Genomic DNA, 16,155 nt, shown 5'->3' on the forward strand with positions numbered 1-16,155 from the left:
TAAAATGAGGACCCAGATTGTTGGGGCAATGTATATATATATATATATATATATATATATATATATATATATATATATATATATATATATACACACATACATACATACACACACACACATTGCTTACTGGTGTACACCGCTTAGAGAGTGCTTGCACATAAAGTGGTATATAAGTCTCATAAATAAATAAATAAACACCAGAGTGCCTGAATCCTTCTTTTTCTATCTTTTAAAAAATGGTCAATGTTGCCTGTTCTGTAAAGGTTTGCCTAGTTTTTGAATAGAAATTCAGTTAGACCATCAGTGCACTCTGTCTGGCCATGGAGATCTAACTCATTCAAGGTCAGAAGATAATCCTTATTTGTGTTTGATAGAAACTCAACCTGACATATTGCTCCTTCTGCTATTCACAAACTGTCTGGTGAAAAACATATCCTCTTTTTGGACTAATAGGAGTAGAATAGTTCATCTTCTTTAATACTTGCAATTCTTTGGTTGCCTTCATTCAGCAGCCAGGTATTATTAGTATGATTTCTTTTAAAATAGCTTCCATCAACAGAAGTTGCCCTTGAAAAATCACCATTCTGTGTATATTTAGAAGTCAGATATTAAATTTGAACTCCACTATTTTCAATGTAGACAGAAAAAGAGAAAGAATGAATGGCAAGTTCATTTATTTATTTAAAACATTTATATAGCTGCCTATCTTATAACTAACTCTGGGCAAATATACAGAGATTTATATATAAACTATGTGTATTTTTTATACCAATACAGTATATGGCATTAGTATGAGGAGCCATCTGACCCTCCTCCCTTGTCTGTGGCCCTGCTTTTGCTAATATGTGACCTAGATGCCCAGAATTAATTAACTAAATCCCAAAATACTATGAAATTCCTGGAAGCTTGACATTCAGACAAATCAGCCAACAATAGATACATAGAAATAAATCATATTTACACATCATTAAAAAGGGACAATAAAAAAGCAACCAGAACACATCCTCTCTACCAGCCAACATCCTGATAAGCAGAGATTTAACACCAGGCAAACAATCAAGCAGAAATCAATGCCCTAATCAAGGAACTACCAAGGAGGAAACTACATAATCTGCTCCCAAACACTGGTAGGGCAAGCTACTGTATTTAAACAGAGAACAAACTCCTGTAAGACTAGGAGAAAGATGAAGCAGAAATCAAAGCAGGTGGACGAAAGCCAGGACTCTTGTCTAAAAGATCCCTTTGGGAGTATTTAAGAAGGAATTAAGTCATGAAGAAAACAAAGGGGAAAAAAGTTTGCCCAGTCTTTGGATCCAGACTTGATGTTTTCCCTAGTTGAAAACAATGTGGGTAAGTGTACATGAGTGTATTTGTATATGTTAGGGGTAGTCAACCTTGGCTCTTTTATGACTCGTGAACTTCAATTCCCAGAATTCCTGAGCCAGCATGGCTCACTTGGAAACCTCTCCCTTTCCCCTCAGCATGGCTGGCTCAGGAATTCTGGGAGTTGAAGTCCACGAGTCCTAAAAGAGCCAAGGTTGCCTACCCCTGGTATATGTGCATGTTTGTCTGAGAAAGAGCAAATGTACATTGTAACTAGTAACGTTTTGCTGTTGTTTTAAATTCACTGGATCACTTGTGAATTCTAAAGAAGCTGTCATGCTTCAGTGTTTGGTTGAAAGTGATCTGAAGTAATTGTTTAATTGTTTCCTGGTTATTGACCAGGGCTGTCAATGTGTGAGTGAGTGACCATAAATCGGATATGGGAGTGCATATAACACCCTCTCTCTCTCACAGTGATGATGTTATCTAATAGGTTAATGAAATGTCTGCAAACATACAACTAAACTCTCAGAGCACCAAGGATTTCACAATAAAGCTGGTTTCCCAGTTCAGTCTGTGTTGTCTAATTTCATTTGTTATTTTTTATCCTTTTAAAAGCCTTGAGCACTAAAAAGGCCTTGCTTTTGTTTTTCAGATTGTTTCACGAAAAAATCCAGAAGATGTCCAAGAGGTAATGAAGACTCTTTTGTTTACATTTTTGTTAGTTTGTCCTTTTAAAAGCAACATTGACTCTTATCAGGAGATATATAAGTCTCAGCATCTGCATGATAATGTCATCATCCCTCTCCCCATTAGAAAGTCCCAGTAGCTGCCTGCAAGTGATAACTATGCACTGTCAAGTTGAGATATACATTTTTAAATAAATACAGAAATATGATTTGAGAGACTGCAGTGTCAGGAATCACACAGATTTTAGATGTGATTCAACCATTAGAAGATGAGAGGAAAGGAATGCAAAACAGATTTGATAAAGAATGAAGGACATTTAAGAAAGTTCCTTATTCTAGACCAGGGATCCTTAACCTTGGCAACTTTAAGACTTGTGGACTTCAACTCTCAGCTGGCTGAGGAATTCTGGGAGTTGAAGTCCACAAATCTTAAAGTTGCCACGGTTGAGGTCCCCTGTTCTAGACCATACTTTGAGATCATTCAGTCCAGTATTTGTCTTCTCTGGCATTAGACCCTCAGGTAGAGGTTATTCTCATCCTCTGTTTCCTGATCTTTTTAACTGACCAGAAGGCATTGATTTTGGCCCCTTTTAATGCAAATATGCATTCAGTAACCAGCACAATGTGCTTAATGCTGAACCAGTATGTGTTCCTAAGAATAAAGTAAGAAGGGGTTGATAGCAAATAAAGCAGAATGCTCAAGGCAATTATGATAATAACTCTGAAAACATTCATAAAAAGAACAGAGTTCTGCAGCCCAGAGCAGTTTCTTTGGTTCCATAGCTAAATGTAGTAAAATTGGTGATATGTATTCCTGAGGGCTTTCAGTAGTGGTGGTGGTGGTGGTGGTGGTGGGATGAGGGAATGGAGAACTAGAATGTTAATCATATCTCAGATTCTCCCTGAAAGCCCAACAGGTTGACCAGGCATATAGTTCTCTCATCTCTGATGATCATTCTGATCACTGATCAAATTAAATCTTTTTATGGTCAAAGACCAGCACACTATAGAGATAGTGTTTTGACAGAGAGATTGATTTTGTAAAATATTGGGAAAGTTCAGAAAGTTCTTCTAGGCTTTGGCTCATGAACAAAATGACAAATATTCCTTCTGCAGTTCTGTCGGGGTGGAAGAGAGACTTTCATCCTGTTACGTGAATAATGTGCCCAGCAGACAGGTTTCCTGAATTGTCTGGATACATTCTTCAATAGATGTCACAGAAAAGAGGGAGTCAACCTGTTCTCCAAAGATGTGAGGGTAAGACAAGAAGTAACAGATGGAAACTTATCAAGGAGAGATCTAACCTCGAACTAAGGAGATATTTCCTGGCAGTGAGAACAGTTAATCAGTGAAATGGCTTGCATCCAGAAATTGTGATAGCTCCATCACTGGAGGTATTTAAGAAGACATTGGGTAGCCATTTCCATGGAATGTTATAGATTTCCTGTCTGAGCAGGTGGTTGGACTAATACTTCCAAGGTCCCTTCCTATTCAGTTGGCTTTGTCAGACACAAAGAATCATGACCATATATTAAGTTCCATTTAAGAAGAAGATGAGTTGATTAGCAGACGAGGAATTAGAAATCAAGCAAAGGAAGAATTTGGAGTCCATATAAAAAAAGACAGTCAATAAACTTGGATGGAATATGATGATAGCTGAGCTTTATCCCTTATCATGTTAATTATAAATAAGGCAATCTTATTTTGTTTTTAAATACTATTAAGGGTAGGAGACTGTTAATTGTGTATGTAGTGTGGAGACTGAAAAAATAAAGTCTCTTTTATACATATATATTGTATATGTAGTTTACTTGGTAGTAGTATGGACATAGCATGCATTGCTTCCTTTAGGATGACTTTTCAACTTCTCATTTTAGACTACAGCCTTGGTATTCCTTATCAAGCCAGCTTAGCTTCTAATCTCAGAGAAGGCCAGTCTGTTAAGACAGGATGCAGCAGAGGGCACATTTTTTCCTCCATTGCAGTCTTAGTGAATTTCATTAGCAACCATCCCATCATTCAAAGAGTTTAAAGAACATCTTCTTTACCAATCCCAGTGATAAATTCAGCCCTGACGGTCAGAATCTTCCTCAGAATCAGAGCTTAGAAGGGAAAAATTAAAACTCCATACACTGTGTACAGATAGAGAAGGAACTGGAAGAAAATCCAACTGAAGGACTGTGCTGTAGATTAGAGTTGGAGGAATCTTGGGAGAAAATTAGACTAAAGACTATATTGGAGACAAGAGTAGGGAAGATGAAGGTGGAAAGAATGTTACAGATTGGAATTGGAGTGGAAAAAGAGAAGGAGGAAAGATTGCTTGGAATATATGGAAAAATTGTATGAATCTGTGATTGGGTAGGAAATGGAAGGGGGATCTGAGCAGAGGGTGGTTAGGTGGAAGGAGGAAGGAATTTTGAGGAAGCTTATAGTCCACCCCTAGTGAGAGAATGAGATAGTGTATAAGGAAAGTCATATACTCATCCCAGCCAGATGAGAGCTGGAGAGGAGAAATTGACCATGGACCTCTATAAAAGTTACAAGGACCCTACAATATATTCCCCAACTATTTTTCTGCTTTCTTGCTTGCTTATTTACTTATTTATTTATTTAAAGTGCTTTTATGGAATCAGTCCTTCCAAAAATATAATCTGTAAAATAATGTGAAAAATATATAAATGCCATAACCTTTAGCCTCTCAAATTGTAACTCAATGTAAGATAATTAGTATAATTTATCTGTATTATATAATGCTACTTCATCTAGATATTTAAAATGATTTGCCTTTTTAGATCTAGTTGGTTCATATTTTCATATTGAAATTTGGTAGTGTTTTTAAAAATATATATTCAAAAACACTTAAAACAACTTATTGGCTTGTTATTCAGTGGAGGCATTTCATTTAGCTTGGCAAATATGACAGTTGGTTAATATCACCTGATACTGGCAAACAGATAACTTGTAGACTCTGGGTAAGGCCAAAACTGAAACTTATGAAGTCTTCTGTCTGCTTATTTAGTTTAACTTTTTTTTTAAAAAAAAAGTTTCACGTTTTCAACTGTAAACTGCACTTTGGTGTTATTATAAAAATATAGCCTAACCAAAAAGCATTAAATTATATATATATAATAGGCATAGATGTTTTTGTTGAGCTTGGCAGGCCTTTCTTCCAGCATTACACTATATTGTATATAACTATGTATAACAAGTTTTGAGGCTAGGAAAATGTTTTATACAGTAGTAAAATACATGATATACAATCATGCTTTTTTAGCATTTTAACATTTCTTGGAGTTGGAAACAACATCAGAGAATTAGAAGACAGGCAGAATTGGCAAGAGGGTTTTTTATTCTTTCTGATCTGTATTTTTATCTGGAAGATTCAGATTAGAGCTGCTCACTTTTAAATCTGTACTAAATAAAATCCTTGAGCACTGATATCTGGAATAATGTTTAATTTTTAAATGTACTATAGAAATATTAAAAACAGTTCAATACCAAGTGGTGGACAACAAGGACACTATGTTAAGATAGAGAAACATTAAAATATGCAAAATGCTGGTAGAAAGATAATGACTAGTTGTGGTCTGCTGTTCAGAATAAATATTTGTGAAAAGAAATGAAAAGGTCTGAAGAGTGTACTTCTGTCCACTCTGCTATAGGAAAGAGAGACTTAAGTACAGGGCAAAAAGTAGGTTGAATGCAGTAGGAATCAGGTACTTAAGAACATGTAAATAGTAATATGGGTGCTGAATGAATGTGGATTGAATGCACAAGTGAGTGACCATAATAAAAAAAAAATACAGAGTTGTTTTGATCACATACAGATAGTCCTTGTTTAATGGCCACAATTGGAAGTGGCAACTTAGTCATTAAGCTAAGCAGTCATTAAGTGAAACCGTGACTGTGCTTGTGATCTTATTTCAGTTTTCCTTTGCTTTATAGATATGCAAAAGTCATAAATGGAAGGATTGGTTGTAATGTTATTTTTTATCACCACAATAGCTGAGAATGGTTGATAAACAGGATTATCTGAATGGGAAAAAAAAGAATTGAATGATCTCCAAGGTCCCTTCCAACTTTATTATTATTATAATAAAGAGTGATTTAGGCAGGAGGAAGGGGAAGACCAAGAAAATAAGGGTTTAATTGAGCTGATGAGATGTCCAAGAATAGAGGGATGAGAAATTTAAGGGACAAAATGTAGTGTGTGAAGTGGTGGTAGAAACAAGAATGATTTGCAAATCTAGAAAGGTATGCAGAAGTGTAATGAGAGAATGGTGTTGTTGGTATACTAATTTTAACCAAGATACCTTTCTTTTTCTTATTTCATAACTTTAATTTCTTTGGTTTCCTATTTCCTACTTTTTTCTGCATTCTGTATTACTTATTCCAAAAGGGAATAGTGGAATGGTTAAATATGCATGTGAATTCATGAAATCTGAATAATGTTATCTTTTTAATAACTTGTGTTTGTGCAAATATATGCATATAATATGGAGTATATGGGATCTTGGTGCTCCTAACAAGAAAAAGCAATTCTTAAGAAACAGTTAAGACTTCCAGGCTGGCACTGGATTTTTACAACAAATAAATCCATTGGAAAAAATGTAAGGATAGGTTGCAGAAAAGGGATAGGGCTATGTAAGTAGCTTTACAAAAGAGAGAGACAGAAAGACGGGGGGGGGGGGGAGAGAGAGAGAGAGAGAGAGAGAGAGAGAGAGAGAGAGAGAGAGAGAGAGACTGAGAATAAATATGCTAATACATGAAAGAATCTTTATTTGTAAGAACAGATACACAAAGCCAGTACCTTATTTTGACATTATCTTTTTTTTTTTAAAAAAGTTGGTCTCTCTAGGAAGTAAATAGTTACTACCCTAATTTAGATTACCTTGGTGAATTTAATAATTATTTGAGCCTTCATCGTTCTTTCCACTTTTGGACAATTGGTAGAAATTTAATGGATGTTTTAATCATATTTTTTTAAAAAAATATTCATCAAAGAAGCTCTAGTCCTCAGTTGTGTAGCACTGAAGACTTACAGTTGCATGCAGATGTTTAGCTACCCTTGGTATGTTTCAGTGAATGCCTAAATAAACAAAAGCTGGCCAACGTCTAACAGGTAGGAAGTTATACAACATCTTTTTGCAAATATGGATGCATACTTACTGTATAATGGGTGAGTTCCCATTCTTGCTCCTGCTCCCGCCAACCTAGCAGTTCAAAAGCATGCAAATGCAAGTAGATAAATAGGTACCCCTTCGGTGGGAAGCTAACAGCATTCCATGTAACTCGACGTATAGTTATGATAGCCACATGACCACAGAAGTATCTTTGGACAATGCTGGCTCCTTCGGCTAGGAAAACAGTGATGAGCATCGCCCCCTTAAGTCAGACACAACTGACTTTTTTTTTTTACTATTTCTGTGCAGTTATTTACAGATTTAAAATGGACTGAAACAGAACATTAGAAATATATCTTAGATGACTACACTGAATTTAAATACATTATTAGGAAAAATTCAATTAGATTTCTCTCCATTAGTTTATGAGCAAAACTGAGTACTAAGTGATTTCCTGGATTAAAATCCTTACCTGATATGTCTTAGTAAACCTGTTCTTCGGGTAGAAAAAGAGAGGGAAGAAAAAATGATATCACAGCAAAATTTAGGTTCACACTGTTAGCTAATATTTTTGGTGACTGTATTGGTTCCTGCTTTTTTATTTTTATAAATGCTTTATTAGAAGGATTAATTGCCTCATGGGTGTGTTTGTTTTCTGTTTTGTTTTATTTTGTTTTGCTTCAGATAGTCGTTTGGAAGAGATACAGTGACTTTAAGAAATTGCACAAAGAACTCTGGCAGATTCATAAGCACTTATTCAGGCATACAGAATTGTTTCCTCCTTTTGCTAAAGCAATAGTATTTGGTAAGCATCTTTTAAAAATCATTAAATAATTTGGGAATACATATTTGTTTATTGTGGAATAGAATAATTGGATTGCCAAGCAACGGCAAACCACTTCTTAAAAATGTTCCCAAGAAAATTGCAGGGACTTGTCCACATTATTGCCAAGGATCAAAATCAGACTGACTTGGGCACAAAGTAATAATGTATCCTGTATGTATTACATATCCATTGTATATCTCATTATAGATTCTAATTACAATTAGAACATCAAGATAACTTATTACTGTATAAACCTCACTTGTACAGATTTCACTCCTGATTCTGGATCTAATTGTGGGCCAGTGTTAATTTATACATAAACCATTTTGCTGGCCATGATCAGTTCCAAATTATAATTTGTCTTGTGTTCCTGACATAAATAGAATAAACTGTTGAAAACAAGCAGTGGGTCAAAGTGAGATGTCGACAGTTATCACTGCTGAAAAAAACTTGACTGCCTCTGAAGATAAGCCTGAAGATTAGCCATCCTCTGAGAAGGACTGCTTGACTAACTAAATTGACTTGTGAACTGTAATGCCTAAGCAGAGGTTGTATTCTTTTGTTTTGTTCTCCCTCCAGCTAATTTTTCCTTGTGTAGCATCTCCATCCACTTTCCCCTTCCTCTTCATTCTCTTCCTGCTGCAGCCACCTTTTCCTTTTGCTCTATCTTTGCTCTGTTTTTTTCTTCTTTTTGGCTGTTTCTGTTGGAAGGGGGAAGAAGTGGGTTTGTGTGCCTGTAAAATGTATTTTGTTGTGGGAGTGGTTCTGTGTGAGAATGAATGGTTACTTCTTTGACATTAATCACCCCAGGAAAATGCAGAATATTTTATTTATTTGCCATACTTATGTACAGTGTTCTTTTCAAATATTTTCTTATAGCTGAATGATAGAAGAAAACATGCCTTTTAATGTTTATGTTGAATTCCTTCAGTACAATTTCTTATAATTCTTCGGAGACGTCCGAAAACTCCAATTATGCTCTGCTGATTAAAATTTATTTTAAAAGGACTTTGATCAGTAAAATTATGAGGTAGTAGAGGTAATACTGACTTAACAATCACTTTTGGGACTGGCAACTCTGTCATTCCCCCTGTGGTCAGTAAGTGACTCATTGCAATAATTACAGTTAGACATCACATGGTCACAATTTGTGATTTTACTGCTGGCTTCCCTGTTGACTTTGTTGGAAATGGGATATGAAGTACGCAAATGGTGATCATGTGGCCATGGGATGCTACACTGATCACAAATGCTCACTGGTTGCCAAGTGCTCACATTTGCCAAGAGGGTAGGGGTTCCTCTGATTTCCAGTCGGAGCTGTTCCAAAAGACTTGGGATGACCACCGATAAGGAACACCTCTGAAGTCCCATAGGATGGAAACATTTAAGGGAGGGACCTGGAGTGTATCCAGGAGGTATATCCTCAAGGAGAGGCAGTTCCATGAGTAAACTGTTGGATGTCCCAATAGCATATTTTTATTATTTGGATAGAAACTTTTTTGTTCTTGAATTTTTTGACATTTATAGGCATGTTGACATTGAAAAACACCTTAAAATACATGTCTGATATAACTTTGGACAAGTCGTCCTCTTCTGAGATGATCAAGTGCTGTTGTTCTTTCTGATATTGGAAAAATTGAAGAAGGTTCAAATTGTAAACTATTACAGTGCAGTGCTTACAATAGTGCCGAAACAGTGCCTAAACCTATGGGCTCACATGGCCCAGTTTTCCTCTGCCCCTCCCAGCCAAGCCGCCTGCTCCCGATGCTCCAAAAGCGGAGTGGTGAGAGCAGAGGCTGAATGGGAGAAGTGCGCCCTGCTCAGCTTCACTGACTCACTGAGGCTGCCTGCACAGGACACCCGATTCACTTTTGGAGTGTTGGGCAGCCTCGGTGAGTCTGAAGGAGTACGAGACTGTGTTCCCAAAGGCTTCTCTTCTCTCTTGCATGAGTGGAGCTGCGCAGCCTGGTTCCCCTCTCCCCTCGCCAGCCGAGCCTCCAACCCACAAAGGTTGGGGATTGCTGGCTTAGAACATTCAATTGGGATTAGAGAAACTCTGAATGAAATGTCCATTTGCTCAAGAAGTTGATTGGCTGAGTTTTTACCTGTCATTGTCTTTCAGCTTAACTTGCCTTTTGGGATTGTTGTGAGATAAAGTGTGTACATGTGTGTTTCCATGTTTTGCATGTTTTTCAAGAGATATTCATGCACACACTACATTGAGCTCCTTGGAAGAAGAGAGGGTGGTAAATGTAATGGATAAATGTTGGGTAATAAAAGGAGGACATTCATGTCTGTCTCTTCATTGTCATCCCATGCCGATATGCTGAGATTGGCTCCATGATTTAAATCATTGAAATAGGTAATCTTTCTGAAAGAACAACAGTTTTCTCAGTTTATAATGCAATGGTGATTGTCTTCATTCTTGATCCTGATTTTATTCATAGCTCTCCTTTTTTAAAAAATGCACACCTCTAAAAAGCAAAAAAAAAAAAAAAAAATTTCCTGGATAGGATTTGATAGTTATGTATTCTGATGGCAGTGGTGCTGTATAATAATTCTTGGATAAAATAAAAAAATGTCTTCGTTTGATTTCTAGGGATCGAGTTCTTGTAGTTTTCTTGGCAGTATTATGGAATAGATTTGCCATTACTTTTTCTGGAATGTTTTTCAATTTTAACTTCTGAGTCTCATCTGCCAACTGGAATTCTCAGGCAGCTTCCATTTACCTCACCACGACTGATTTTGCTTAGCTTCTGTGATCAGCCATAATCTAGTAATGATGCCTTTTCTTGAGGCACTGTTCTTGAGTACATAGCCAGACGTTCAGCATTATTTACTTCAAGAAGCCATTGTATCATGGATGCAATGGTAAAGTCAAAACATTTAGGAAGCTGAATATTGAGTAAATGGAAAACATCAAGCAGCTCTAAAACCTGGTTTTCCTGTAACATGTCTAGAAGCCCAAATCATTTGTCAGTAAATCAGAATAGAGCTGGAAGGGACCTTGGAGGTCTTCTAGTCCAACCTCCTGCTCAAGCAGAAGATACTATACCATTTCAGATAGGTGGCTGTCTAGTCTTTTCTTAAAAACCTCCAGTGATGAAGCCCCTACAACTTCTGAAGGCAACTTCCACTGGTTAATTGTCTTCACTGTTAGGAAGTTTCTCCTTAATTCTAGGTTGTAGTCTCATCTTATTTTACAATTGGTCCAAACCATAGTTAACAATGCCCAAACTAAACTGGTAATCCAATATTGGACATAATGAAAATAGATGTAGTCAAGGTAGTCAAGTCAAGGTTGTTTATTTAAAATATGTATATACTGTCTTTCCTCGGCTTTGTTCAAGGCAATCAACAAAAGTGAATTAAATTGATAAAATAGTAGTAAAACACTAAAGTAGCAAAACAAAAGAGAAATAAATACAGTGAGTCTTTAAAACAGGGGTCTTCAAACTTGGCCCTTTTATGACTTGTGGACTTCAACTCCCAGAATTCCTCAGCCAGTGTGTGCCTGGCTGAGGAATTTTGGGATTTGAAGTCATAAAAGGGCCAAGTGTGAAGACCCCTGCTTTAAAAGAACAATGCAATGAAGTAGAGTGTGCTAAGCTATAGTGTAGCTGATTTGAGCTTCATAAGATGTGTGAACCCAACCAATTGTGGCTTACATGCCTTAGCTTGATCTCTGTATCAAGTTTGATTAAAAATGATTTTTAGTTTCAAAGCCTTCCTGTGAAAACACACTTTAATAACCAGCAAAATGAGAAGGACAAGAGACAACTTCCTCTGGATGGTGTTTTAGAGTCAGCATTTACAAAGCCGGAGTAAAAAACCAACCAACCAAGGGACAGCTACAACAATGTAATTGAACTCTTGCTTCCTGCCTCTTTTTAAATGAACATTGCATTTGCCAGGCTAGCTGATCTTCCCTTTTTGAGAGTCACTATAAGGAGAGAAGGAAATCAGCTCTTGGTAGACTGATGAAGGCCAGTCTGCTTTTCCCTTTCGCTTCACTCATTGGATAAAGCAGCTGGATGAATTGACCTTTATCACTATCCAGCTGAAATGGCATTCTCTCTCTCTCAAATAGAAATATTGCCAGAAAACATGAGATTTGACCAGTCTGTTAAGTGTCTAGTTTAGCACCCGTTGAAGCACCAAGTAACATTTAAAGGTCCTAAGTCATTTGGGACTCAATACAGTCCACACCTTTCTCCCTGTGATAAAAGCCCTTTTACAAAATTCACATCTTGGCTATTTCTAACTGAAGAAAATGAAGTGACATATATTCTCTGCCAGTGCACAGTTCTTTTAATACACTGTCAACTGTCCCATTTGTAAATGCAGCAAAAGAAACTCCTCTGACATTATTTTACCAAGAGTATAACTTTACTAATAATTCCATATAGGCATAGAAGTTGCACAGCTAGTACTAAAGATTTCGCGCGAAAACCAGCATAGGTAAAATCCCCTTTTTCCCCTGGACCTCCCCATGTTTCGTTGTCCACCAATCAGTAGTATTCATTTTGTTATGGGAACATTATGAGCAGCTCAGAGTTTTCCCAGTGTTTGACCTTGGGGTGTTGGGATTGTCCCGGACTGCATTGGCTCATTTTTTACTGTGCGAATACTAGTCCATATTAAAAATGAAATTCTGTTGCCTGTTCTCAAAAGAAAGTATAAATCTACCCATACACATACATAACACACACATACACATGCTACACACACACACACACACTTGTGCATATATATACAAGTCTGATGCTATATGGAACAAAATTGACTGAATCTGGAAGTTCTGTTTCGGATACCACGAAGCCTGCTCCCAGAAGGTAACAAAGAAAACAGGTCGTGAAGAGAATGTGTAGCATCCCAGACAATTCTGCTCAAGCACTGCTTATGTGCTTGATCAATGCAGATTATTGATGTCACTTCCACCAATTTTAAAACCATGCTCGTCTTCTTCCAATCCAGCTTCCCTTAATTCAACATATTAATGTAATACAAATAATTATTTTCCCTTATTCTGCAGATAGGTTGATTAAATAAGGCGAGAGTACACAGCCTTGTTGCACTCTTTTGCCAACCTGGACCCAGTCTGTATTATCACATTTTATCTGTATTATGGCTTCCTGAATCTCACGTGTCCTTTGGGGGGAGGGGTAGAAGGCCCGTCCATTGATAATACAATGACGGAATGGTCTTTTTCTCATGAAAGTTGTAATCCTTCTGCACTCCCCATTGAATCTAAAGAGAACAGACCTTTGGGAGGAAGGAAGAAAACTTGCCTTTTTTTTTCTTCTAGTAGCAAGACTGTCATATGTATGGTGTTCAGTGAAGAAAAATTCAAAATCCAAGTCTTTGTTTTTAGTATAAACCAAATAACTGAAGTCTGCAACCATAAGGGATTAGGGTTGACATGGGCACAGTACAGAGTAGATATCTATAATGTGACTAGCTCTATCTCATTTATTTTTTGATATTGATGGTATATATTTAGTGTTTCATCGGCTAATCAATGTGTTCTCATAAAAGGGAGCTTTACATTCCATTAGGGCTGGCAAATTATATATATCATCAATAGACGGTAAAACATTCTGGAACATTTGAGCTCAGATATTTGACCCTGTCTCCTGAAGCAGTTGTGTGACTTCATAGATGCAAAGCTTTTTTTTTTTTCTCATAAAGGATTTTTGTCAGAAAAAAAATGATTTGTTTCTCATAATGTTGATTTTGTTCATGTTTCAGGGCGATTTGAAGAAGGTGTGATTGAAGAGAGAAGACAGTGCGCAGAAGATTTGCTTCAGTTTTCTGCCAACATCCCCATGCTCTATAATAGCAAGCAGCTTGAAGATTTCTTTAAGGTTAATCTTTCTCAGCTAGCCCATCTAATAAATTATTTCATTTCACTGTGTGAGTGAAATACTTGTTCATAGTGCTGTTGCTCTGTAAAAATCAGTACAAATGCAGTTTACCATAAATCACAGGAAAATGTATTATTACATTTGCTCAAGGGCAGCTGTCCATAGCAATTTCCCATCTACACAGTGAAGTTGCAAATGATAAGATCTTAGGATTGGTCTAAGGTTGAAACAGATTCTCTATAGTATGCCAATCAATCAATCAATTAATCAAATCAATCGTGTGTGTGTGTGTGTGTGTGTGTGTGTGTGTGTGTGTGTGTAAAATCTTCATTCTCTCATACTCCCATCTGCAACCACTTACTCAGGCTAAATTAGTAGTTACTATTGCAAATAATTCTCTATATGATATAAAACAAAAAGGTACTTTATTAGAATGAAGAGCACCCAGAGAATTTTGGATTGGGACAGTATACAAATGTTGTGAAACAAATGAATAAAGTACCATATAGATTATATTAGATAGACAAACAGCTTCTGCTTTGCTACTGTCTTCTGCCTTAAATACGATATTGGTACACTTGGAAGGAAAGAGAGTGTCTTAGATTAGTAGATTAGTAACTGCACATTGCTGATATTCTATTAAGCGGTCTCTTCAGCGAACAAAAATGATGTGAGTGTGGCAATGCACATACAATAAGGTGATTAAATCACGATAATGTGAAAATGTAAATTATGTCTTTCTGTCACATTAAGTACTTGTCATTTGTTCCTCCTTGATCTTCCCTGTAGACACTCAAACTTCTATATAATAGGCATATACTGCCAGATACGGCTGCAAATATCCAGGCATCACTAAGATGGCAGCAAAGCATAAAGGTATTCTGTACCTCTTTGCTATTATTTATAGCCATGCAGATTTTTGCAGCCTAGATCTGATCCATTTGGCGTTGGCTAACTTCATTTTGTGAAGTGTGGTGAGGGAAGCTTGTTTACGTATATCCAGTGTTTCTTCCGTGAGGTCTTAGGGAGCCAGGCATGGAGAACCCAGGCTTTGCCTAGGCACTAAACAGATCCAGAGTTGCATAAGCTCAGCTGTATCATATACATTCGAATTGTGTTGAGAAGCCAAAATATCTTTTCTATGAACCTGACGGAGAAACCACAACCTTTGTGTGACTGGTAAACATTATGTTTATGGCAGGTTTACAGTCGGGTTAATTATGATTTATAATTTATAATTATGGGTGTAACAATTAAATTGGTACAACAAGAATAAGGCTGCTAAGCTGATATAAAAACCAGCAGAGATATTTTCTAGAGGGGAGCCGTTTTAGTTTGAGAGGTATCAAACTAAAACATGGTGAAAGTTAATTTAAGATAAGATAGCTTTCTTTTGTTTCTAGCAGCTGGGGCAGGGGATATGGTGGGTTATGAACTATTTGATATATCCATGCAGATTGTTTAGTGAGGAAATTCTAACCCTTTTTGAGGAATTTTGTGTATAGCTAGAATGTCTCTCGGGTTTAAAAATCTGTTTTATCCTAAAAGCTAATATTGTGTTTTAAAATAATATCTTCTTGAAAACAGATGGCGGTGTTCAATATCATTTTTCTAGGACAGGAATATATGTCAGCTGGAACACGTTGTGAATCAGTTAATTTGATTTAGGAATACTTTTATTTATTGACTATTCTTTCTTTCAGTGTATACTTAGACTGAATCTGGAAAGAATATAAAACTAATCTTTACCAACTTGGAATATGGATTTCAACTTCCAGAATTCTCAACAGTGCTTGTTTCTGGCCAAGTTGGGGAACAGTGTTTTAGATCATATTTTTCGTGTAACTTTTCCCCCCCGGGTGAAAGTTACATTGATCCATAGGGAAAAGTAGCCATATACATGTATTGTTTTCTGTCTGTTTTAAGGATGGAGAGGTGCATGATGGATCTGAATTGATTGGTCCTGCAGAACCTCTGGTGGACTCTCTGATAGACAGCTTATCTACCTGCAGTTTTGAAGGTTGGCTCTCTTTTCTTACTTTCTGTAATCTAGCTCCAGGTTTTTTAAAACTATAGTTTCTTGAAAAACACACACATAGTAATTTTATTTTTGGGAAAGGCAGTTGAGGAATTTTATATGGCATGTTTTGGGCACTTGATCTCCTTGTTGTGCTGAGATTGAAACAATCCTGATTTAGTATAGTATGCAATTGTTTTCTTGGCTTTTGAGTGGCAAGCTGGACACCTATTTCTCCAAAATAGGATTAAATCTAAATTGGAATTTTAACTATTTTGATATATTGTTTCTTTATTTGTTTCCCCAAGTG

At 36.6% G+C, this 16,155-nt stretch overlaps 1 protein-coding gene across 8 annotated transcripts in view; it reads left to right on the forward strand.

Annotated features, from left to right (window-relative positions):
• RPS6KC1 (ribosomal protein S6 kinase C1) overlaps positions 1-16,155 on the forward strand; it is a 95,027-nt gene that overhangs the window by 6,077 nt on the left and 72,795 nt on the right. For 6 of the 8 annotated variants that reach the window (XR_005558668.1, XR_005558669.1, XM_039359606.1 and 3 more), the window contains exons 2-5: positions 1,979-2,014; positions 7,820-7,940; positions 13,713-13,828; positions 15,755-15,848. Coding sequence is in view for 6 of the 8 variants with exons in the window: in XM_039359606.1 (XP_039215540.1) it covers positions 1,979-2,014; positions 7,820-7,940; positions 13,713-13,828; positions 15,755-15,848 (367 nt within the window). In the remaining 2 variants the exon portion in view is untranslated. Of the gene's footprint in view, positions 1-1,978; positions 2,015-3,128; positions 3,270-7,819; positions 7,941-13,712; positions 13,829-15,754; positions 15,849-16,155 lie in introns of all 8 variants that reach the window. The other 2 variants (XM_039359611.1, XM_039359612.1) reach the window with 2 other exon arrangements.

Source organism: Crotalus tigris, unplaced genomic scaffold (genome assembly GCF_016545835.1).
Source record: "Crotalus tigris isolate CLP2741 ecotype Arizona unplaced genomic scaffold, ASM1654583v1 scf7180000019097.2288821080:1192077, whole genome shotgun sequence".
Lineage (NCBI taxonomy): Eukaryota > Metazoa > Chordata > Lepidosauria > Squamata > Viperidae > Crotalus > Crotalus tigris.